This window comes from Rhinolophus sinicus, linkage group LG02, assembly GCF_036562045.2.
Source record: "Rhinolophus sinicus isolate RSC01 linkage group LG02, ASM3656204v1, whole genome shotgun sequence".
NCBI classification, from domain to species: domain Eukaryota; kingdom Metazoa; phylum Chordata; class Mammalia; order Chiroptera; family Rhinolophidae; genus Rhinolophus; species Rhinolophus sinicus.
In genome coordinates, this window is record NC_133752.1 from 162,600,356 (window position 1) to 162,627,545 (window position 27,190).

The 27,190-nt window shown below is 35.3% G+C and overlaps 1 protein-coding gene across 1 annotated transcript; it reads right to left on the reverse strand.

Annotated features, from left to right (window-relative positions):
• Positions 1 to 27,190, reverse strand: SMCO2 (single-pass membrane protein with coiled-coil domains 2). The gene is made up of 9 exons (XM_019737429.2): positions 27,063 to 27,190; positions 24,825 to 24,924; positions 17,493 to 17,629; positions 16,667 to 16,816; positions 12,418 to 12,508; positions 6,891 to 6,947; positions 5,267 to 5,323; positions 3,862 to 4,037; positions 1 to 214 (listed from the first exon to the last, which is right to left on the reverse strand). The coding sequence occupies exons 1-9, from the start codon at positions 27,188 to 27,190 to the stop codon at positions 16 to 18; spliced, it is 1,095 nt and encodes a 364-aa protein (XP_019592988.2). The 3' UTR covers positions 1 to 15.

The following is a 27,190-nucleotide window of genomic DNA, read 5'->3' on the forward strand; positions in this document are numbered from 1 at the left end:
GCAACTTCTGTATCCTTAGGAGGGTAACAAGTCCTCCACTTGCAAATTCAAGAAAGGCGTGATAATCTCCCGTAGTTCCCACATTCTGCGACGCCCAAGTATTCTAGGGAGCACTCTTTCAAAGATAAATGTAGCATCAAAAAATAACATGTAGCATGAAAGTCCAGTAAAAGTGAGGACATAAAATATGATGAAAATTCTCAGTGCACGTTTCCTACAAGGAAAGAAAACACCTGTTAAGAACATTTTGAAGAAAACCACTCTGACGTGGCTCCTGGCTCCTCCACTCAGGTAGCTCTTAGTAGTAACCACTTCTTTTGACTTCAGCTGACATTGGCTCCTAGGACTGGCATTGGAATTCTAAGATTCCATAGCCATGAAACAAGAACACCCTCATTATTGTGGGTCTCCTTTGAAATGCTCTTCTCACCGTCTAGCAGATTACTGCCATCTTTACCTCACTTGTGAGGTATGTAATGCCTGTCTGGGGGAAATAAAGGCATCGGCAGGCAGATTTTCTTCGGGACACAAAATACAATGTGACAAATGGAATTCAACTCTCTCTACCACCAGCTGTATCCTGGCATCACACTTGCCCTTATAAAGTAATGTAGGCTTTTTCAAATCTTCAAGGACTGCTCCTTCTAGGCTGTACATGTGATATAGTTTATTTATTTGATTTTACATCCTTGCATTATTATTTTGTAATTATGAATGCAATACATGATTAGGGTAGAAGACCTGGAAAATCCAGAAAAACAACAAGTAGGAAAAAAATGTCGTAGATAATCCAGTTGCCCGAAGATAATTACCCACTATAATACATTTTAGAAGAGAAAATCTACAGTACAGTTAAAGCTAGCTGTGGATCTATTTTGTTATCCAACTCAGTGGATTCTATAAATGCCAAGTTTCATAGCATTATTGCCTTGGCTATCTCTTAGCAATTATGCAAATAATTGCTTCTATTCACCCATTTATTAAAAAGCCAGTGTTTAAAATACTCTGTTAGAAAGAGGATTTGAGGGCTGCAAAGAGGAAGCAGAGATGACCTACCCTCAAAGTGCACTCAATCTAGATTTGTTCTTTTTTATGAAAAGAATAATTTACTACCAAAACATATCTAGTAAAGAAACACTATTCTTCCTAAATTCCAAAACTAGTTATCTTTGGAAATACCAAACTAGAACATTTCAAAGGAACACATTTTAACATTCATTTTTTAAGAGAAAAAGAAAATTTTTAATTACAGATAATTTGGAAAACAAAGAAATGAAAAACTATAATCCCATCATTCTTATATAATAATCTCAGTATTTTTATCTTTCCTTCCTTTCATTCATTTTTTCTTTTGATTTAGTTTCAGTTGTTTTTTGTTTTGTTTTTTTCCTTTTGGTTTTGAGTGTGTCTTTCAGTTTATTTCTTTCCTACAGTGAACACTCTAGGTATGGTTGGATTAGATTTATTTTTGGATACTACCGAGTCATTTTATTTTTATTTACAAGTCAATATGATACAACTTTCTTTAATTTAAATTTTCTGTTATTAAGCAAATAAAAGAACATGTATAATATTTATCTTAAAAGGCTCAGACATTTTTCTTAGGAAAATATCAAGGCTGCTAAACCAAAATAAATTTTTCATATTACCTGTACAGAACCAAAATTTAGTGTCATTTATAAATTTATTCATTTTGAACTTATCTTCTGTAAAGAATAAAAACATTCTTTTGACAAAACAAAACATTCTTTTGACATTTCAATACTATATCAATCAATCAATTTATTTATTTAGCTACTTATTTTTCAAACATTGACATACATAAAATCTTTAATCTTTTCCAAAATGTTCACTTCATTTGTGGTGAATACATAGGGGAGAACTACAAGGGAACTGAGGGATTGGGTATACTACTACAAGAGGCCACCCTCTAAAGCTAAAAACAGCAAAGCTGATACTTAATGATTGACTGAGTCTGCAAGATAAATCTCAAAAAGATAACGTATAAATATGCTCAATAGAAATAGTATGTTTCCAGTTCTCTGACAAGAGATTGGTCAAAGTCTTAGGCAATCTTAGCTAAAATGTAATGATGTGATGAAAGATAGCAAAATCAACTGGATTATAATCTGCTGATATAACACAAATGATAATCGAAAGGCATTCACTTACTTATTTGCCTGTTTGTTTTTTGAGATATAATTCACATGCCATACAATTTACCCTTTAAAGTGTACAATTCAGTGCCTTTTAGATTCTTCATAAACTTGTACAACCATCACCACTAATTCCAAGAAATTGTTATCACCCCAAAAAGAAAACTTATACCCACAAGTCACTTCCCATTTTCCATTATCCCCAAGTCTGCCAAGCACTAATCTACTTTCTACCTCACACACGGATTTTCCTATTTTGAACATTTTATATGAAAGAAATCATATAATATGTGGCCTTTTGTGTCTACCTCTTTTCATTTAGCATAACGTTTTCAAGGATCATCCATGTTATAGTATGTATCAGTTCTTTATTCTTTTATGTGGCTGAATAACACTCTATTGTATAGATTTTGTTTACCTATTCATCAGTTGATGACTATTTGTATTGTTACTACTTGTTAACTATTACAAATAATGTGGTTATAAGCATGCATATGCAGTTTTGGGAAAATATATTTTCAATTATTTTGGGCGCATGCCTAGAAACGGGTCACATGGTAGCTCTATATTTAACATTTTCAGGAACTGTCAAGCTGTTTTCTAAAGTGGCTACACCATTTTACAATCCCACTAGTAATATCTGAGGGTTCGAATTGCTCTACATGCTTGATATTGTCTGTCTTTGTAATTATAGTTATCTTAGTGGTGCAAAGCAGTATTCTGTGATTTTGATTTGCATTTCCCTAATGACCAACAATGTTGAATATCTTTTCATGTGCTTGTTGGCAATTTGTGCATCTTCTTTGAAGAACTGTCTGTTCAACTCCTTTGTTCATTTTTCAAATTGGGTTGTTTGTCTTTTTGTTATTGAGTTGTAAGAGTTATTTATATATTCTGGATACTAGATCCTTAATTTACAGGGTTCTGAAAAAGCTGATTCTGACAATGTTTCCAGCTCTCTCATAGATTTTATTGAGGAGAAAGTTGTCTGGAGTCTTTACTCCACCACTTTTATCAGCATCATGCATCACTTACTAATTTAGTATTTGTTGAGCATGATGAACATCTTCTATATTTCATGTCCCCAAATGATCAAGATTTCTGAGTTCAAGTAGCTGATGGAGTATTAGGAGAAGAGAGATTTAAAATAATTTAATTGCAATAATATGCTGTGGGCTATACGTCAGGATTATGTGCAAGGTACAATGCACACACCAAAGAGGGAGCTGAAGATTCTTCCTGGGTTGGTGGTTGGGGATAAAGAATCAGAAGTTTTCTTCGAGGATACTACTCAGAGTCTATATGATGGTGTGGCATCTCTAGAAAGGAATTCACAAAGTCAGAATTTGCCAGTATGTATGTCTTCCATACTGTACAAGGGAAAAGTATCATGTCCAGCAAACGTAGGTTTTCAATCTGCTTGGCAGGTGTGATCCTTTGGTGGAGGGGCTGCACCACAGCTTGCAGACACCATCTTTAAGATTTATATATATAGCAATAAGAAAGAAATATATCTATATCTGTATATCTAATGCAATAGATTTATATCTAAAATAAGAAAAATCTATGACTTTTAAAGAATAGATAATTTATAAAAGAAGATAAAACAAATTTTTAGTCAATGCTTGAAGAAATTGAACCTTACTATAGATCATACATTTTGGGGCCTCTGTCCAGTCCCCAAAGGCTCCTGTCTCTGACTTACCACATTGTAATTCCAGGAGGAGAACTCTGCATTAAAGGGGCTGGGGGAGCATGAAGAAGCAGAGGCTCCATTTCTCCCATATCCATTTCTTCTGGACTCTGAGGGTCTGTGTTCCCTTCTTGCAGTTGGTACATCCCAAGCTTTGAATTCAGCATAGTCATGTCTTTGCAAAAGTTCTGAGGGAAAAAGTCAACTGTCATTAAAAAAATAATAATTCTAGATGTCTGCCAGTCTTATTGTAGATGATGCAGAGTGCTTCTCCTCCAGAATACCTCAGGGGCCTGTACTGCAAATCACGTGTGAGTCATGTGAGGTCCATTGGCAGGCATACTCACCTATTCACAGAGAATGCTAGCACCATGGTAGAAAATGAAACAAAACTTACATGCTACTCTTTAACTATTGGATTTTACATGTGGGAAGATAATAATTCTGTACAGCATTTGTTCATTTATGTAAAATATATTTATTGAGTGACTTCTACCAGGCAGTGTTCTAGGATACAGTGGTTAACAAAATAAACAAGGGATGTGCATTCAATGACATGTATGTTTTTAACAAACTAGACAAGAAATTACATATATGTTTATTGGGGCTGGGGGACAAGCAATCAACAAGTAAACTCATATACAAGGGTGCCAAAAAAAATGTATACACATTTTAAGAAAGGAAAACTGTATTAAAATAGTAATAGTGTATACTGATAACAAAAGATGAATGCAACTCACATTTGACTTCTGCAATTACAAGAGGTGCTCAAAGTGATTACCATCAGTGTCCAGACACTTCTGATTATGGCGAACTACTGCTTGAGCAATGTTGACCAAAGTGTCCACTTGTATCCATTTTTTTGGCATCTCTGGTATACTCGTACATTAGCTATTATAAATTAAGATACATGCTAAAGAGAAAACAAAGTGATGAGATAGAGTAGCTAGGGTTTGGTGGTGGGACATGTACTCTAGAAAGTGGGATGATTAAGTACTTCTGAGCATGTGACAGGTAGATTTATTCATTTATTATTTCATTCACCCATTCACATTTACCACAATGAATAAGATCTCGTGGGAGGAGCTCAGAAATGGAATCATTATTTTTCTGGCTAGGAGACTAGGGGAGGCCTGGAAGAGGAGAGGACATCTGAGCTGAGCCTTGAAGAATAGGTAATATGTATGTACACATGAAGGGTAAGCTCCAAGTGGAGGAGATGTGGGTGGTGTATGAGGCCTTGTGGGTACACCAGACCTGTGAGACGTGCTGCTGCCCCAAAGCAGAAGGCTAGCAGGGGGAGAGGAGAAGATGGCGATAAGGTTAGAAAGACACCAGGGAAAGAATCACCCCTGTATGTAGATTTAAATCATTTTATTTTGCCATTATTTGAACTTGTGCAACTCTGAAATCTTACCTCTATTCTTGCAACAAGTTTCTCCTTTAATTCATGAGCTTCATTACAAGCATCTGCCTGAAACAACACCCAAATTTTAGATAAAATATAAATTGTATTTTTCTGGTTTACATCATGAAACCTCACTCATTTTGACACCACTTAATTGTAAAGTGGCTTTAATGAAACTTTTGCTCAGTAAAACCCTTGCTCTTAGAGCAAATTCATAGTGTAATTATGATAAATTGCAGGAGAAATAACTGAAATGTTAATAAAATTGCTCTTAATGCTTTAGAAGTATAAATTTATACAAAAGCTGCTTATTATAAATCATCTTTTTCTCTATTCACTACTGTTTCCTTGCTCCTTAAAAAATGTCCACCATTACAGTAATTGAAAAAACATCGTATGTTTTTTAGAGAAAAAAAAGAAATTTATATATTTTGTAAGTATTTAAAAAATTATAATATATAAATGTAAGTCTGTATTATGTTAGTTTAAATATTTGGGCCTTGTGGTTTAGCAAAAGAACTGTCCATAAAGAGGTCCATTTTCTCTTTTCTTCCCATGTCTCCTATAGGTTGTCAGGTAGAAATAACAGATGGTTTTGGTTGGTTTCTATCAGTAAGATCAAGATACAAGCTGAAAGCAAACCATCTCTTTCTAAGACATGAATGCCAATTGCACCTATGTCAGGAGCAAAATGTTTTAAGGGTTTTTAATTAATCATTCCATAATAGACTTGCAGCATAACTTGACAAATAGAGCTATAGCAGGAAGAATAGTATTCAGAGATTCAGAGATTCAAGAAAAATGGTTTCTAAAGATGCCATTTCTAGAAATTGATTCTTAGAGAAGGACTTGCCAAAGCAAGCAAAGATACAAATTTCTGAGGCATAATTTGTAATAGTAAGCATTGATTATAAAGCCACAGATATCCAACAGAATAAATTTAATAAATCAAATTCTGCATTATATAAGTGAAAAAGTAAAATAACAGCTAGTAGCATAGAAAGTTGTTGAAGAAAAAATGCTAAGTAAAACAAAAAGCAAGTTGCAAAACAATTTACGTAATATACTCTTATAAAAATAAATACATGTATAGAAAAATTTGGAAGAATATAAATATAATGTTCACTGTGTGCATCATTGAGTGGGATCATTTTTCATTTTTTAATATAAAAAAGTTCTATGTTTTAATTGTTAAAATAAACTTTTGGTACTTTTGTTAGAAGAAAAAATATATATGTATATATATATTTTAAAATATATATTAAATATTTTCTATAATGTATATATATATTTAAATACATATTAAATATTTTATATATTTAAATATATAACACTATACATGTATATATTAAAATATATAAATATATCTTATTTATCTTTTTAATGAGAGAGCAAGAAAAAACTGGGTCTTTTCATCTGGAAATATGAGCAAGTCACTTCATGTTTCTGAGTTATGTTTTTCTCTTCTGAAAATGAGAATGTAGATTAAATGAAAGTAAGTTCCCTTCTAGGTCTAAAATTCTGAGTCTATCTTTCATCAAATTTTAGATTCCGTTCACTAAAATTCTCTAAATCTGACATTTCTTTGAAGAACCATTTTTCTTCCTTAATAATAAAGACATTTTATCATTACCTGGACAAATTTATTATCCATTTCTCCTAGTTGCTTTTTAATTTCCATGATCTTCTCCTTTAAAACAAAGGGTATAAAACAAAAATTGTAAAGAATGATGTGTAGAATTCAAACCAAACAAATGACAATTTTTAGAAGAAAGCTCATTCATGATAAAAACAAAAAAAGTTTGAGATTTAATAGCAGCTTTTTTTTCCATACTGTTCTGAGTACTGATCTCCAAAACCAATATTAAATCAAATCAACAAGAGATTATTGCCCACATCCTATGGATGTAAGTAGCCATTGAACTAGGCATAGTGCTGGTTGTATACGAGCAATAAGAGCATTTACCCTGAAACAACTATGGAGAATGTACAGTCTACACCCTTCTTTACCAAGTTCACTCATCACTAACCTCTGAATTGTGTGATTTAATTGTTTGGAAAAGAGCTGTGATATGATAACCATAGTTTATTCGGTGTCCTTGTTTATTTATATAGAAAATATTTTTACAGAGTGCTTATCAAAGATAACTGCATCAAAGATAACTGAGATGGGAGTCAGTCTCAGAATGAAAGTCTAGATGTTCATGTAGAGATTTCAGAAAGCTTTCTGTACTTGGGGTCCCTGTATCAGGCAACACCCAAAGCCATGTCAAAGTCCTTTCTTCATCTTAAAGGTCTCTTAAACTTGTTTCTGGGTGTGTGTGTGTGTGTGTGTGTGTGTGTGTGTGTGTGTGTGTGTTTAAATGCTTTTACCAACTTTCCCTCCACCCCCTTTTCATGGCTTTCTGAATCATTCCATTTCTTCATGAGAAATAAATGAACTAATACATGATATAGTTTTACACTTTGTTAACTTGTTTCTCCTTTAATTTTCCACACTATGTTTGCTGTTCCTATGTTGATTTCTAACAGTCTTCTGCAGAGTAAACCTATAGCCATTCCTACTGACTTTGCATCTGTAACAACTATGTTGAAAGTTTCTTATTCATTGTATTATTGCATTTGTTTTTATGCAGGCTTTACCATCAGCCTTTTGACCTATTGAAGACAGAATTTGCGTCAATTTTTTTTCTTTTTTTTTTTAAATTTTATTTTATTAAATTTATTGGGGTGACAATTGTTAGTAAAATTACATAGATTTCAGGTGTACAATTCTGTATTACATCATCTATAAATCGCATTGTGTGTTCATCACCCAGAATCAGTTCTCCTTCCGTCACCATATATTTGATCCCCTTTATCCTCATCTACAACCGCTTTCCCCCTTTACCCTCTCGTAACCACTAAACTATTGTCTGTGTCTATGAGTTTTTGTTTCTCATTTGTTTGTCTTGTTTTTTTGTTGTTTTTGGTTCATATACCACATATCAGTGAAATCATATGGTTCTCTGCTTTTTCTGTCTGACTTATTTCGCTTAGCATTATAGTCTCAAGATCCATCCATGTTGTCACAAATGTTCCTATATCATCTTTTCTTACCGCCGAATAGTATTCCATGGTGTATCTATGCCACAACTTCTTTATCCATTCATCTATCGAAGGACATTTTGGTTGTTTCCATGTCTTGGCCACCGTAAACAAAGCTGCAATGAACATTGGAGCACAAGTGTCTTTATGTATAAACGTTTTCAGATTTTTGGGTAGATACCCAGGAGAGGGATTAATGGGTCATATGATAATTCTATTTGTAATGTTTTCAGGAACCTCCATACTGCCTTCCATAATGGCTGCACCAGTCTGCATTCCCACCAACAGAGTATGAGGGTTCCTTTTTCTCCACAGCCTCTCCAATACTTGTTACTATTTGTCTTGTTGATGACAACCACTCTAACTTGGGTGAGGTGATATCTCATTGTGGTTTTTATTTGCATTTCTCTGATGATTAGTGATGTTGAGCATTTTTTCATATGTCTATTTGCCATTTGTATGTCCTGTTTGGGGAAATGTCTCTTCAGGTCGTCTGCCCATTTTTCAATTGGGTTGTTTGTTTTTTTGTTGTTGAGTTTCATGAGTTCCTTGTATATTTTGGGTATTAGCCCTTTATCAGAGACACTATTTGCAAAAATCTTTTCCCATTCATTTTGTTGCCTCTTTATTTTGTCAATGGTTTCTTTTGCTGTGCAGAAGGTTTTAAGTTTGATATAGTCCCATTCATTTATTTTAGCTTTTACTTCCCTGCCTTTGGAGTCAAATTCATAAAATGCTCTTTGAACCCAAGGTCCATAAGTTTAGTACCTATGTTTTCTTCTATGCAGTTTATTGTTTCAGGTCTTATGTTTAGGTCTTTGATCCATTTTGAATTAATTTTGGTACATGGTGACAGATAGCAGTCTGGTTTCACTCTTTTTCATGTGGCTGTCCAATTCTGCCAGCACCATTGATTAAAGAGGCTGTCTTTTCTCCATGGTATGTTGTTTGCTTCTTTGTCAAAAATTATCTGTCCATATTTATGTGGTTTTATTTCTGGGTTCTCAATTCTATTCCATTGGTCTATGTGTCTGTTTTTCTGCCAATACCATGCTGTTTTGATAATTGTTGCCCTGTAGTACAAGCTAAAGTCAAGGAGTGTGATACCTCCAGCATTGTTCTTTTTTCTTAAGATTGCTTTGGTTATTTGGGGTCTTTTGTGGTTCCAAACAAATCTGATGATTTTTTGTTCTATTTCTTTTTAAAAAATGCCATTGGGATTTTGATGGGGATTGCATTAAATCTGTATATTGCTTTGGGTATATATGGCCATTTTAACTATGTTGATTCATCCAATCCATGAGCATGGAATGTCTTTCCATTTATTTGTGTCTTCTCAATTTCTTTTTAAAATGTTGTACGGTTTTCAGCATATAGGTCTTTCACACCCTTGCTTAAGTTTATTCCTAGGTATTTTATTCTTTTTGCTGCGGTTGCAAAAGGAATTTTTTTTAAATTTCTTTTTCTGAGATTTCATTGTTAGTATATAGGAAAGCAATGGACTTTTGTATGTTGATTTTGTAGCCAGCAACTTTACTGTATTCGTTGATTGTTTCTAATAGCTTTTTGGTGGAGTCTTTAGGGTTTTCTATATATAGCATCCTGTCATCTGCAAAGAGTGACAGTTTAACTTCTTCATTCCCAATTTGGATGCCTTTTATTTCTTTCTCTTGCCTGATTGCTCTGGCAAGGACTTCCAACACTATGTTGAAGAGCACAGGTGATAGGGGACAGCCGTATCGTGTTCCTAAACGTAGAGCAAAGGGCTTCAGTTTTTCACCGTTAATTATGAGATTAGCTGAGATTCTGTCATACATGGCCTTTATTATGCTAAGGTATTTTCCTTCTATACCTATTTTATTAAGTGTTTTAATCATAAATGGATGCTGTATCTTGTCAAATGCTTTTTCTGCATCAATTGATATAATCACATAATTTTTGTCCTTTATTTTGTTTATGTGATGTATCACATTGATAGGTTTGTGTATGTTGAACCATCCTTGTGCCCCTGGGATGAACCCCACTTGGTTGTGATGAATAATCCTTTTAATGCATTGTTGCATTCGATTTGCTAGAAATTTGTTCAGGATTTTTGCATCTGTATTCATCAGAGATATTGGTCAGTAGTTTTCTCTTTTTGTGTTGTCCTTACCAGGTTTTGGTATCAGGGTAACGTTGGCCTCACAAAATGAGTTGGGGAGTACTGTCTCTTCTTCAATTTTTTGGAAGAGCTGAGCAGGATTGGTATTAGATCCTCTTTGAAGGTTTGGTAGAATTCAATAGTGTTGCCATCTGGTCCCGGACTTTTGCTTTTGGGAAGGTTTTGGAATTTGTGTCAATTTTTTTAAGTTATGTTTACTGAGGTTTTAATTTACATACATTAAAATTTCACCTGTTGAAAGCATACAAATGCAGTATGAATTTTGACAAACATGTACTATCATAGAATCACCACCACAAAATATGGAATATTTTCATCACACCCAAATTTCCTTGGGGCCTTTGTCAGTCCCCTCCTCCCTTACCCCAGTCACCTCTAGCAACCACGAATCCATTTTTTTGTTTCTATAGTTTTGCCTTTTTCAGAATGTTATAGAGAATCATGAAGTATGTCATTTTCTGGGCCTGGCTTCTTTCACTTCACATAATGCATTTGAGATTCATTCATGTTATTGGATGAATAAAAAGTCCATTCCTTTTACTGCTGAGTAGTATTCTATCATATATAGCATGTACCACAGTATGTCCAGGCATCAGTTAGTGGATATGTGGGCTATTTCTAGTTTTTAAATTCATGCTTGTTTTGTTTTTTTGTTTTTGTTTTTTCGTACATACACAGCTGTGTATCCTCAGAGAGAATTTCCATACATATTTGTGATGCCTTCCCCTTTCATATTATCTCAAGGCCTTGTTGGTTTGTTTTTTTAATCTGTCATGTATCTTTGTGCTCTTCTGTCTTTCTTCTTATTCTTTTGATATCCATCCCTCCCGATCCCTACCGCCTGCTGAAATCCACATTCCTGTAACACAGCTGGCTTTTGGAGGAAATTTTTTAGGGCAGAATATTTCTTGAACTTTGTCCTCTTCCCTCCTTTCATAGTTTGTAATTTCCAAAGCCCAAGGATAGTGAAAAAACTCTTGACTTTTCAACTAACACAAAATGAGGTTGCTACCTTAAAAAGAGGGACTAAATCAGAAATAAAAGTATTATTTTCCTTGGTGATAAATCTGTGCTGATCTCTAGATGGCTTTTAATATGTGAGGGAGTCTAAATAAACATTACCTTCCCAAATAAGAGACATTTCTCCTTTACTTCTTCCAAAATCCACTTCATTTAAACTCTTTACCTTAAGCTAAAGCAGAGGTTGGCAATTTCAATAAAAAGAGGTAGCTAGACACAGACTTTTTCCTTTTTAAGATACTTTTCTTCAAAGGCCTGAAGTTTAGTGGAGCAGAAAAACTATTAGCCAGGGCTCTAAAGTCTAATGCTTATCCAGAGTTGATCACTATCTTTCTAACATTCTACGACTCTTTATAAAAAGGGGAAAAACAAACCTTTTTTAGAAAAGAATCTCTAAAAAATCCAAGGAGACAGAAAAAAAAAGGAAAACTTTGGCGATAGTGAAAAACAGCTCAAGAACTCTCCATGAAAAAAATCAAAGACAAAGACAAATATATCTCTTATATTCTAAGGATGCAATTCTTCACAAATATTTATTTCCTGGCTGTCTTCTCTGCACTGTTAGGTCCTGGGGTACAAAGATTAAAAAGAGAACTTTTCCTTTAAGGTACTCATCATTATCTTAAGACGGCATCAACATATACAATTATCAAATTTGTCTGACTGAGTTTCTAGGTAAAATAGGAAACTCTAGCCTATTTGTGTCATCAGAGATTAAAAGTGGTGGTGCCTAGGCGAAAGGTGCTAAGAACTGACCACCAGAGAGCATTCCTTCTATGACAGAAGGTGGGTTTTAATTCTTGTTGTGACCTGTTAAACAACAGAAGGGGTGCGAAGAGATAGCAGAGTCCCTACAACCTTTCAGATTATCCTCTCCAAGCCTCCATCTTACCTCGATGTTTGTCCCCTGATCAGGGTCAAGGTCCTGGTGTGACTCCAGTTTTTCAATTTGGTCCTCCAGGGACATCACCTCATTTAATAAGCTGCAAGCAGACCACAAAATGGGTTAAGCCCATGGATTAAGAAAAATCACCCAATGGACAATCTTTTTTGATCTTTTTAGAAAGATCATTTTTGATCTTTCAAAAGTGAAATCCCATTTCTATATAAGAGAACTCTTGGTTAATGATTGTTTTGGAATAGGAAGACATAAATGCAGTTCAAAAAAGTAAAAAACACTCTAAATAATTCAGATAATAGTAAAGAAACATAAGACCTACTGAATATAGGAGCAGAAAATTTAAATGATTAAAATGGAAACTTAGTTAAATTTCTAAAAAAAACAAAAACCACAGAAAATCTTTGGGACCTAGGACTAGGCAAAAACATCTTAGACTTGACACCAATAGCATTACCCATAAGAGGAAATACTGGTAAACTGGACCTCATTAAAATTGAAAACTTTTGTTTGGCCAAAAACTAGTAAATGGGTTTGCATGTCACATACCTGGCAGAGGTCTTATATTTAAGATATATGAAAACCTCTCAAAATTCAACATTAAAAAAACAACTTCCTGATTACAAAATTAACAAAAGACATGTACAGACATTTCACCAAGAAGATATACAGATGGCAAATAAACACATAAAAGGATGTTCAACATAATTAGTCATTGGAGATATGCAAATTAAAACTACAATGAGATATCACTATACATTTATCAGATAGCTAAGATAAACAATAGTGATAACACCAAACACTACTAAGGATGAGGAGACAGAGAAATTGGATCACTCATACATTGATGGTGGAAATGTAAAATGGTACAGATACTTTGGAATATATTTTGGCAGTTCTTGTCAAAACTGAAAACAGACTTACCATATGCCATATGACCTGGTGATTTCACTCTTGGGCAACTGAGAAATGAAGACTTATTTTCACACAGGAAGTTATACATGAATGTTCAAAGTAATTTTTTTCATAATAGCCCGAAACTGTAAATTATGCAAGTGTCCTTTGGTGGGTGAATGGTTAACCCCATATATCTCCATATCATGGACCACGACCACTCAGCAACCAATAGGAAGGAACACTATGGATACATGCAACAACTTGGATAAAGGAAATTATGCCAAGTGAGAAAGCCAATTTCAAAAGGATACATAGTGCATGATTAGATTTATGTAATATTCAAGAAATAACATAATTGTAGACATGTGGAATAGATTTTTTTGTTGCCAGGGGTTAGGGATGGGTGAGAGGGAATGGGTGTGGCTATAAGGGGTAGGTGACACAAAGGAATTAAAAATCTTACCACAATGAAATCTCCAGGCAATATGGCTTCACTGGTGAATTCAACCAAACATTTATGAAAGAATTATGCCAATTCTACATAAACTCATCCAGAAAATAAAACATCCCAATTTTTTCTATGAGGCAAGTATTATTCTGATACTAACACTGGACATCCCAAGAAAGAAAAACACAGGCCAATATATCTCATTAACATACATGTAAAACTTTTATTTTAGTAAACGGAATCCAATAATATATAAAAAGGATAATGTATTATGACCAAGTAAGGTTTATTCTGGGAATTCAAGGCTGCTCCAGCATTCAAAAACAGTTGTTATAATTCACCATATCAAGACTATAAACAAATAAAAAACAATCATTCAGCGATGCAGCAAAAACTATTGAAAAAAATCAGTATCATTCTGATTTTTAAAACATCTCAGTAAATGAGGAATATAAGAAATCTTCTCAATTTGAGAAAGGGCATTAAAAATAAATTTAAAAATAAACAGTTAAAGCTCACTTAATGCTTTTCCTGTAGAACTGAGAACAGAGTAAGTATGTCCACTGTCTGCTGTCACACTACCTATTCAGCATTGTACTAGAGGTTCTAGCCAATACAATTAGGCAACAAAATGAAGTAAAAGGCATACAGATTGGAAAGGAAGATATAAAGCTGTCTCTATTTGCGGATGGCATAGTTATCTATGTGGAAAATACCAAATAACCTACAAAAACTACTGGAGCTAATAAGTAAGTTTAATAGGGTCACAAGAAAGAAGGTCAATATACAAAAATCAATTTTATTTCTATATACTGGAAATTAACAATTAGAAATGGAAACTTTTAAACTATCCTTATAATAGCAACAAAAACATGAAATATGTAGGTATAAATCTAACAAAATATAAAATATCTGTACACTGAACACTATACAACACTGATGGAAGGGATCAAAGAAGACTTAAATAAACAGATATACTATATTCATGAATTGGAAAAGTCAATATTGCTAAAATGCTCATTTTTCCCAAATTTATCTATAGATTAATGATAGTTCCATAAAAATCACAGCAGGATTGACAAGCTGATTCTAAAATCTATATGGAAAAAAAAAATAGAATAGTCCAAAACCCCTATGTGAATGTTTATAGTGTCTTTGCTTATAATTGTCAAAAAACCTAAATGTGCTTCAATTAGTGAATAGCTAAATTGTGGTATATTTATATAATGGAGGACTATCCAACAACTGAAAGGAACAAACTACTGACACATGCAACAACATGGGTGAATCTTAAATGCATCAGATTAAGTGAAAGAAGATGGACTCAAAAGGTTACATGCTGCATGATTCCATTTATGTGACTACTGGAAAAGGCAAAACTATATTAGGGACAGAGAACAGATCAGTGGTCACCAGTAGCTTAGCCGGGGGAGAGTGATTAACTACAAAAGGGCATAAGGGACTTGGGGAGTGATGAAAGCTCTCTATGTCTTCCCTATAGGGGCTGTACAACTGTATGCATTTTTCAATATTTGCAGTACAATAAAAAACATAATTTTACTGTCTGTAAATTATACCTTAATTTTGAGAGTGGAAAAGAAGTTTGATGTATAGGATTTGAATGGAAACCACAGACTCTTAAAAAATAAATATTATTAACGCTTTGGAAGAAATAAAGAGCCATTTCAGATAGGATGGTCAGGAGAAGTCTGCTGTGAAATGTTTAACTGAAAGACATGGTGATATTTAACTGAATGTGAAGGAGATGTTTAACTGAAAGGTGAAAAAATGTCTAGAAGGAGAGTAGTTCTGCAGTAGGAAAGAATGTGGAATGTGGTAGGATAGTACAGAAGGCCAGAGGAATTTATTTCCACGAACAGCTTGCATTTATTGTTTATTGTGTACCAGACAATACTAGCGTTAGACATTACAATTAATCTCCTCAAAAAACTAATGAAGGGGGCAGCCGGATGGCTCAATTGGTTAGAACATGAGCTGTTAACAAGTTCTTAAAAACAAGGTTGCCAGTTTGATTCCCACATGGGCCAGTGAACTGCACCCTCCACAACTAGATTAAAAATCAACTTGACATCGTGGAAAAACACACTGGTCCCCAATAGTCCGCAATAAAACAAACAAAAACAATGACGTGGCTGTCATTTATAGAAGATGAAAGTCAAGGCTGAGAAAAGGTTGATTACCTTATCCAAGAAATGTCAACGTCAGGATTCAAACCTGGATCCCTCTGAATTCAAAGACCATTCTCTTTATACCAGTGACTAGATAAATAATTTTATCTTCTCTATTTAATCTTAAAATTTTCCACTTAAATTCAGCTATGCATTAAACAAATATATTTTAATACTTTTTTCATGTCGTACTGGTTGGATTCCTTTAAACAGTACTAGACAAAACTCAAGGATGACTGGGGACCTGAAGACCTCCCTTTGACAACTATTAACATGGCTTCAAAGAAAGAACCTATGAGGGAAGTCCTTCCCTTAAGGGAAGAGAGAGCAAAAATGCAGATAACTTTGATGTAGGCTTTGAGACTTTGTAACATTGACTTCTAATCATAAGACTTTATACTTCTTATCCTAAAGACTTTCTTAAAGAAAAACAAGATAATAAAATAAACAGCTGTTTTATTTATTTATTTTTTTTTAGGAGGGCACAACACACAATGTCCCATGTGGGGACTGAACTAGCAACCTTTGTGTTATCAGCACCACGCTCTAACCAACTGAGCTAACCGGCCACCCCCAACAGCTCTTTTATTTATAAAGGCAAAAAAAGATTTTCCTAAGGACTTTACCACCTTTCACACAGAGTTTCTTACCTTGTGAGGCTATGAAAATGTGCATTATTTTCTGAGCAACCCCAACACCCTACCATTACCTCTTCACTGTGTTTTCCGTTCGGTTTATTTTTTGTATAGTATTGCTAGTTTTCTCCATCCAGCCCATGTGATCTGCACTGAGTTCTTTCACTTGTAGACCCATCTGCGTATTCCAGTGGTTTAGCTGGAAGAACATGTTCTCCTGACTCCTGCAGAAATAGTATTATGATCAGTTCCAAGGTGTAAAATGGGAAACATCTCACATGGCCCCAAACCCTCTTCTTTTGGATGGCAAATTGGTCTGCTTATTCATCTTCTGTCACCAAAATAGGCCAGATAGGCAGTTCAGTCTCAAGAAAGAAGTCGGGGGATTTATTTGATCCCCGTTTTAACAGATCTTTATAAGGCTGGAGAAAATAAAGCATATTTTACATTTAATTAAAAAAAATAGATACCATTTAATTTCCCTTCATGGAGTGAATGTTAAGCATTGGTTTCAGAATAGTGCTTGCATCTTAGAGGGGAAGGAGAGGCGTACAACAGGGAAAAGGTCTACAAGGACTTAACAATATATTTTGAATGATAATTACAACACTTTTCACATCTAGAACATTATCTGAGAGTAACAAGACATGTATTAATTCCAAGTTTCAAAGAAAAGTTTTCAATGGGAGTCCTGTGGCTCTGCTCACCTCCCTAGAAAGGTCCTCACTTTGCATTCTTGCTGGAACGTGTAGGTAGCTACTGGTGCACGTGAGTGCTTCATGGTTCAATTCATGTATAGATTTTAAATCTCTCAGGCTTTCCCTAAGTTCTCTGCAAAATTTCATTTTCCCCTCCACAAAACATGATTAAATATTCCCTCTTGCATGTGTCAAGGCTTACAGTGCAGGGATGTTCTCCTCTGAAATCTGCAAAGAGGTGGACACGTGAGGATCCTCATGTTGAATTTGATCTATTTCTTGCTCATCCCGTTCACTTTGCAGGTCCTGGTCATGCTCAGCCTCCAGCTCCAACATACCCTGATAAAGATCATGAAAGAAGCAAAGCAGAACAGAAGGCTTATCACAAGAGGTGGTGGTCCCTTCAGCCTACCGATGCCTCCTTCTCTGGGGTAAGCACATAAGCAAGCCGTGTCTGGGGCTGGAGCATTCTAATGCATTTGTAAGATAAGCAGACATGCCCTCCTGCTCCATTGTTAGAGGAAGGCTGGGGCAGGGACTTGGAGAACATCCATGTCCGCACGTAGAGCTCTTTTCAGTGCTGGTGAATAATACAATTCCATTTGTCCGTGGACTCTAGCACTTCACTCAAGTAAGATGACTGGTCTCTTCAAAAAGTCAGTGTCAAGGAAAAGAAAAAGAGGGTGGGACTCTTCTATATTAAGAGTCTAAAGAAATACAAAAACCAATGCATTGCATAGATCTTGCTTGGATCCTGGTTTTGAAAAAAAATACAGCCATAGAAGACATTCGGGGGACAACTGAGAAAATTACAATATTGAGAGACTTGAGATTATGTTATGGAGTTATTGCTAATTTTCCTAATGTGATAATGGTATTTTGGTTATTTAGAAGAAAGTCTTTATTTTTAGAGATGCTGTTTGAAATAAACAGGGGTGAAGTGTCTGCTGTCTTTGACCTACTTGTAAGTGGTTCAGAACAGACCATCTATTTACATATATAAAGATAAAGCAAATGTGACAAATGGCAACAATTTTAAAATATAAGTGAGAATACGAGTAATCATCAGATAATTCTTTTAAGTTTGCTTTTTATTTAAATGTTTTCATACTAAAGAATTTTGAGAGAAAACCTACTGAGTTTGACGCACAAAATTTCTTTGTTTCATTATTCTTTGCCTTGTTTTAGAGGAACATTCAAGGCATTTCAGGTCTGTGCATGCACACAATTGACAATGATTTATCTTTGAACATTTCTCTTCTGTAGCAACTACATTATGAAATATTTCCCCTGTCCTTTGAAGAAGTTTAGTGTGAAATTCTTGTGTTTCAGCAAAACTATTTCTTTTCTTTTTTTAATCTTTATTAAATTTATTGGGGTGACATTGGTTAGTAAAATTATTTAGGTTTCAAGTGTACATTTCTATAATACATCATCTGTATATTGCATTGTGTGTTCACCACCCAGAGCCAGTTCTCCTTCACCATATATTTGACCCCCTTTACCCTCTTCTACCACCCTTTCCTCCATTACCCTCTGGTTAACTGCTAAACTTTTGTCTGTGTCTATGAGTTTTTGTTTGTTTGTTTCAGCAAAACTATTTTTAAACTGGAAGGAGAAAATGTTGGAGTGGGGAGGACAAATCAATCTCCTATTACAAATGTTTCTATGAATTATTGGCCAAGTCGATAGGAATAACTAACATTCACATAACTCTTTATATAAATTTCTTTCATGTGCATTCATTCTTTTAATTCTCATGATAGACTTGAGGTGAATAAAGGTAGGTATTGGAATCCCTTTAGCCATTCATATATACTGACTTATCCAAGGTCATATGGTGTGTAATGGGTTAAGTGGTCACCTTAAAAAGGTTTGTCCATATCCTAATATCAAGACCCCATATATAATTTATTAACCAATGTCACCCCAATAAATTTAATGAAAATTTTAAAATTCAGTGCAATCCCTATCAAAATACCAATGACATTTTATACAGAACTAGAACATTAACATTTATATGGAACCATGAAAGACTCTGAATAGCCACAGCAATCCTGAGAAATAAGAACAAAATGAGAGGTATCACACTACCCAATATCAAATTATATAACAAGGCCACAATAATCAAAACAGCATGGTACTAGCATAAAAACAGACACATAGATCAATGGAACAGAATACAGAACCCAGAAATAAATCTATGCTTATATGGTCATTTAGTCTATGATAAAAGAAGCAAGAATTTACATTGGGGTGAAGGTAGTCTTTTAATAAGTGGTTCTGGGAAAACTAGAGAGATATATGCAAAAAATGAAACTGAACCACCTTTTATGCCATATACAAGAATAAACTCAAAATGAATTAAAGACTTAAGTGTAAGACCTGAAACCAGAAAACTCCTAGACGGAAAATACAGAAGTAAACTTGCAGACATTACCCTTAGTAATATGTTTACTGATATATCCCCTCAGACAAGGGAAGCAAAAGAAAAAATAAACACATGGGACTACATCAAACTAAAAAGTTTTTCACAGGAAACGAAACTATCAACAAAACAAAAAGACATCCTGCTGAATGGGAGAAGATATTTGCCAATGATACATCTGATAAGGGGTTAATATCTAAAATTTATTTTAAAAATTCATGTAACTCAGCACCAAAGAAACAAACAACCCAATTTAAAAAATGGGCAGAGGACATAAAGAGACATTCCTCTAAAGAGGGCATGCAAATGGCCAATAGACGTATGAAAAGATGTTCCAGGTCAATAATCATCAGAGAAATACAAACTACAGTGAGATATCCCCTCACTCCTTCAGAATGGCTATCATCAATAAATCAACAAACAACAAGTGTTGGTGAGGATGTGGAGAAAAAAGAACCCTTGTGCACTGTTGGTGGGATTGCAAATTGGCACAGTCACTATGGAAAATAGCAGGACGTTCCCTCAAAAAATTAAAAACAAAATGACCTTATGACCCAGCAATCCCACTCCAGGGTATTTATCCAAAGACATCCAAAACACTAATTCAAAAAAATATATATACTCCTATGTTTATCGCAGCACTATTCACAATAGCCAAGATATGGAAGCAACAGAAATGCCCATCGACAGGCGATTGAATAAAGAAATTATGGTACATTTATACAACGGAGTATTAGTGTGCCATAAAAAAGAATGAAAATTTACTATTTGCAACATGGATGGACCTAGAGAATATTATGCTAAGTGAAATAAGTCAGACTGAGAAAGACAAATACCATATGATCTCACTTATATGTGGAATCTAAAGAACAGAATAAACGAGCAAACAAAACAGAAATAGACTCAGAGATACAGAGAAAAAAACTTAGGGTTGCTAGATGGGAGGAGGTTTGGGGGATAGGGGAAAAGGTGAAGGGATTAGAAAGTACAAATTTGTAGTCACAAAATAGTCACATGGATGTGAAATATAGTGAGGGGGATATAATCAATAATGTTGTATAGATTATGTAGGGTGTCAGATGGGTATTGGACTTATCAGGGGGATCACTTCATAGACTGTGTAGATGCCTGACCACTGCGCTGTACACCTGAAGCTGAAGTAGAATAATATTGAATGTCACGGGATGTAATAATATTAATGGTCACGGCATGTAAAGAACAGCATAGGGAATAGAGTCAATGGTATCGTAACAACTATATATGATGTCAGAGGGGTAGTAAATTGGGGAGGAGTGGTTATCACTTTGTGAGGGGTGTAAATGTCTAATCATTATATTGTTTTGTACACCTGAAACTAATATAAAAAAATTAAAGTAAATAAAAAATAAATAAATAAAAAGAAACAAAAGATCCTTGAATGTAACCTTATTTGGAAAAAGAATCTTTGTGGATGTAATTAAGTGAAGGATCTTGAGATAAGATTATCTTGGAATACCCAGGTGGGCCCTAAATCCTATGAGAGACAGAAGAGAAAACACAAACACAAGAAGGGCATGTGAAAACAGAGGTAGCCACAAACCAAGGACTGTTGGAGCCACTGAAAGCTGGAAGAGGAAAGGAAGAATTCTCTCCTAGAGACTTCAGAGGAAGCACGACTCTGCTGTTCCTATGGTTTCAGAATTCAGGCCTCCAAAACAATGAGAGAATACATTTTTGTTGTTTCAGCCACCAAATGCGTGGTAATTTGTTACAGGAACCACGCGGTATCAATATATATGGCTAGTAAGTGTATGGACTAGAACTTGAATTTGTTTTTCTGATTCCAAGACCATGGCTCTTTTCATCATATCCAGGCCCTGAGTTCAGATTAAGAAATATCTTGTCCCTACCACTGTCACTTTCACAACCCAATGGCACCTCATCAGTGATGTAAGGATTATTATCACATTTATAGATGAAGAAACCAAGGCTAGATTTCCCAAGTATTATGTGATTCCACTATAGCTTTATCTCTTCATGAAAAAAACACACAATACATTCCCAACAAATCTTTTGTTCCCAACAAATCAAGATATTCAAAAGCAACAGAAACACTGTGATGTAGAGAAATAATACTACACTGGGAAGTGGGAGACATGAATTCTCAGCTTTGTTCTACTGCTATGGATGTTGAACCAGCTAATCACTCTAAAGCTCAGTTTCCTGTTCTGGAATAAGAAAACTGGACCAGATCATCTCTAGGGTTCTGTGTTCAATAATCTATGATGACATTTCTTGTTTTCATCAATCAATTCACTGTAATAGTTAATATACCACAAAAGAGTTAAAAGGCAGGAAACACAATTAAAAGTTTTTTAAATCTGCAGGATTGAACACATAAAGACTTGTGTGTGTGTTTTCAGTAACAAACTAAAAGTGTGCCTGCATGAAATACACCTCCTGAGGGCATTACTTTCCATTTATGTGCAGTTCTTGGAAGAGCTTATGTCTCCATTTGGATGTTCCATAAGCACCTCAAATTCAGCAAACAAAAAATTTAACTCATCATATTTCCCCTCTACCTTGCCCAGGTCCCCCATCCTTGCATATGGTCTTCCTATCCATCCAGATGCCTCTGCCAGAACCCTGGAAGAGGTCCTTGAGTTTTCACGGGAGACGTTCTTTTCCTTCTTCATTACCCATGTCATATCCACTTGGTATCCAAGCCCAAGAATACCTAGTATCTTTTACATCCCCACCACCATCCTCATGGCTCCCTGCTGCCAGTCACTGCCTTACTTTGGTCTTCACCGGTCCTTGAATCTTCTTGTTGTCCTGGCTTCCAGTTTGTACCCTGCTCCATTTCTACCTCCTTAGTGTCCTGGCAGCCTGCTTGCTCATCATGTCTTTTACTCCCACTCATCTTCTCTCAGAACACAATTTCTCTCTGTCTTCTTTGTCTTTAGGTGTGCGGTCCCATCTTTCTGAAATGCTTTGCTCTCACTCACTTTATCCTTCAAAACTCAGTTTTCGTAGTCCCAGTCATGACCCTGTATTAGCCCCGGCAATGACTTGGTAGCACATCGGCTACTCCTGGCGTGAATTTATCATATATCGCCATTTTCTTGTCTGAATCCCTCCAAGTGTGAGAGCTCCCTGAAGGGAAAGGATTTTATATATATATGCATTCCCAGCACTTAACAGTGCCTAGCACGTAGTGAATGCCCAATAAGTAGTTTTAGAATAAACAGACTTCAGAAGTAGACAAGTACGTTCTGCTTGTGAGAGATGCAAACAAAAGCAGGAAACAGGAAAGTCTGTTCACTCACCTGGCATCGGAAATCAATGCTGTATAGAGCAGGGCCAGGGAGCAGGAAACTTGAAACCAGAGCAAAATATTCATTTCTAAATACTTTGGGGGTTTTGATGGTTAGATATAGCAGCTTTGGCTAAGATCTATTTTGTTAATTACACCAACAATTAAAAAATTAACTACTATTAACTCTCTCCATTTTCTTCTGAGTCTGCCCTTTAAATCTTATCATCTTTTCTTATAAAAAGACAAATGTAAGACTATGGAAAGTAGAGACCTTCTTGGTTTGCTTTCAAAGAATAAGAGAAAAAAAATGTTTCTTCCTCAAGAAGTCATATACTTGTCATTTTATCAGCAGAGAGCCTAATTTATTAATACTTATTTGTTAATTATGTCACTGCATGTGATTTATTTTTATGTAATTACAGAATTTCCCATATAAGTAAATTAATATAAATACAATCATAAAAATGTAAAAACCTTATGCCCTGACTTGAAATTTGAAGAAATAATCTATATGCCTTGTACCCTGTGAGTGTGGACTATTTGAAAAACTCTTACCGAGTGAATAATTTTATTAGCTAATTAGACTTATTGTGTTCTGGGTCAACAAGTGATGGTATCACAGTTCACTGACTAACAGGATTCAGCAGGGAACATTGAACCATGAATGCCAGGAAGGTGCCATGGCAAAGCAGGTCTAATGATAGCAGCTTTTTCCTGGAGTCCAGGGACAAGCTGCCCGCAAACAATCATGATACTATTTGTAGAGTAATACCTTCAATTTATGTGTCCCTAAGATCATAGCCCGCCACACCTCAAATTACCTATTTTCGTTTCCCATCCTCAGCCTTTCTAAGAACCCCATCCTAAGAGTCCCCTTCTAATTTTGTTCTTCTTATTATTTTTTCCCATAAAAGTTATCTGTCTGGCTGTCTATCTCTCCTTTCAGTTTTTGTCTAATTAGTATCTGTTCTCCACACTTCTAACTCTATTCCTTCACACCTTCTATTTCTTTGTTTTTTGGTTTTGCTGTTGTTAGTTTACCTACTGCAGAGTCCTTGAAGGTTAAGTCAAGCTTAAGATAGTCTTTCCTTCTGCAGATTTGTAGAGTTAGCCTAAATCCAAAATATATTCAAAAGAGAGGTAGACAGATGAGTCCTGAGCTTCCTTTGGGGGCTGCATAAGCCTGGGGTGAGAAATTCCCACTCTATCCTTCCCTTATGTTTTTCTGACTAGTTGAAACCACCCTCTTATGTAGCCAATAGCCTGGGGCATCTATGGAGAGATTTGCTCATTGATAATAAAAGGGGTCTCAGCCATGCCTTTGCTTTGATCTAAATGGTAGTGAAAGCATAAAATTTTTCCAAGACAAGCTCAGGCTTTGTCTTAATTTCCTCCCATTCCACGTCAGCTGGGTGACTGAATTTCAAAGACTAAGAGAGATTCAGACTGAATTAAGAGTAAATAGATCTCTTTGATGTATTCAGTTGGAAAACAATTTGTGAGAAGGAGACAATTTTACATATGGTAATTTGCTCTAAGGTGAAAAATGCCACAAATTCCAAAGACGAAAGCAACATGTACTGCACAGTTTTTTGCATGGGAAGGTCGGTAAGTCTCTGGGTGATAAGAGCAGCTCTCAGAGGAGACAATGCCTCCCTTCTGGGGCCACGCTCTGACGGTCCTGTACTTCTTTGTTTTGAGGAAAACCTCAGAGATTTCCTTACTGCTTTGAGATAGGAGATATTAGGTTCCCCTCTTCCCCCACTGTGACATTTAAGTTTCTCCCTTACCCCTTTTTTAGTCCCCACCTCTTGAAGCACATCAGTTTGAGGGCTTTCAGAGAAAATGCCGTTCTCATCATCTGTTCTGTCCGAGATATGGTCCATTTTGGTAAATTCCCATAGCAAACTGCAAGACACACAATCGAAACAGATGCTGTGATTATGCCTTCAGTCTGTCCTGAACAGGCCTGCCCTGAACATTTCTAGAGGGAGAACCCTGGGATCTTTCCAGGCCCCAAGGTGTACCTGCTATCCTTGTACTGATTTCATTCTGGGTGACTGACATCTTAGCAGTATATTGCACAAGACAGGAATAGAGAGGCTGGATAAATATTTGTTGACTGAATCAATATATGGTTTAACAGTGAGATTCCAAATTCCAAAATCATTGCAGCTGTGCAGCTCTGTATGTGTGAACGCATGCACAAATAATAAATAAATGCCCTTTTAAAAAAAATTAGATAAGGGGGCAGCCGGTTAGCTCAGTTGCTTGGAGCACAGTGCTCTTAACAACAAGGTTGCCTGTTCGATCCCCACATGGGCCACTGTGAGCTGCGCCCTCCTCAACTAGATTGAAACAACTACTTGACTTGGAGCTGATGGGTCTTGGAAAAACACACTTAAGTAAAGAACAAAATAAAATAAAAAGTTAAAAGAAAAATTAGTTAAAAAGTATAATATGGTTCAAAAGACAATGCAGAAAGGAGTAAGTCTACGATATCATTTTGATCTCAAGCCCCCTGATGTCCTCCCCGCAATGTTTACTAGCTTCTTCTTTATTCTTCCACATAGATTCTATGCCTAAATACGCAGCTATGTTTATATAAATATATACACCTTTTAAAATATAAATGAGAGGACATTATCACACTATTCTGTACCTCATGTTTCTTTTCTAACAATCTATCTTGGAGCCCATTTCATATTAGTACATACAGAGCTGCCTCATTTAAAAATGGTTATACGGTATTCCATGGTGGAGCGATCTAATAATTTGCTAATCAGTTCTTTATTAATGGATAGGTAGATTGCTTCCAATCAAGTGCTACTACGAACAGTGCTTCAACGAATATACCTACACATCTATGTGTCAACATGTATATGTACAGGTATATCTATTGAATAACTAAAAATAGAATTGCTAGGTCAATAGATATATTTTTTTTAATTTTCATAGATTTTACCAAATTATGCTTTAAAGAGGTTGAACCCATTTATACTTCCAGCAAAAATAATGAGTTCTTCTTTTCCACTCTTTTCCTACAACCATGTATTATTAAAGTTTTTTATCTTTGTCTGTCTGGAATACTTAAACTGGTATCTCATTTTAGTTTTAATCCCTTTTATGAGTGAGGCTGAGCATCTTGGCCTATATGTATAAAACTCATTTGTATTTCCTTTTCCATAATTATTGTGTTGATATCCTTTGCTCATTCCCTATTGGACTATTGCTATTTTGCTGGAGTGCATACATGTGTGCATATGTACACACGTACACACACACGTGCTCACATATACTTCTCAACAAATCACAATATATTTGTGATGGGGGTTTATGGCAGTAGTTTCCAGTCTACGGGCCTTAAATTCTGAGATGAGGGGCACGCTGTAACTTCCTTGAATAGAAAGGGGTCTTGAAATCTGTATACATTTCTATAGACTAAGTACTGTTTACATGAATAAATACTGCTCAAAATTTCTAAATGTATATGCTACTGTTATTAATAAACTATAAATGCATTTTGAAACATCTTTGATATCATAACAGCTTTTTTGACATATGAAGGGTTCTGGAAAATCTTCTACTTTAAAAAAGTTCTCCTTATTTAAAAATGTTGTTAACCATTGATTTATATTAATACACGTCTATCTTGTATTTTAAAAATGCATATATGTGGTTATATGAAAATTTGTACTTCCTCTACTCTAGAAAGTATTTTAAATGGTTTATATCTTTAAATGGTTTATATCTCCATTAACTGCAAGTGAAGATAATAAAAACCCAAAACAATCAAAATATTTTCATAAATTGAGATTGGAGTCTTGACCATTTATTTTCAACTGCCATCTGCCTGGTTGATGACCATAAGCCCCTGGAGTGACTCACAGGCCCTACACTACAATAAATAGGTATGGGGTCAAAATTGGAAGAATTGTAGAGAAAAATGTCAACCCCAATCCTGAACCTGGAAATCTCATCATTTACATCCTATTGACCCAATGCAGTCTCCAGACACTGCTCCTAAGAGCTCAGTCCTGACTTACTTTTGCATTACACCTTCATCTGCATTGATGTTTTGGAGAAATCCATTGTTTTTCTCCATCAACTGTTGTTCCTTCCCAACCATCTTCATCTGCAGAGACCTTTTGTCACTTAGCTTCATAAGAGCCAT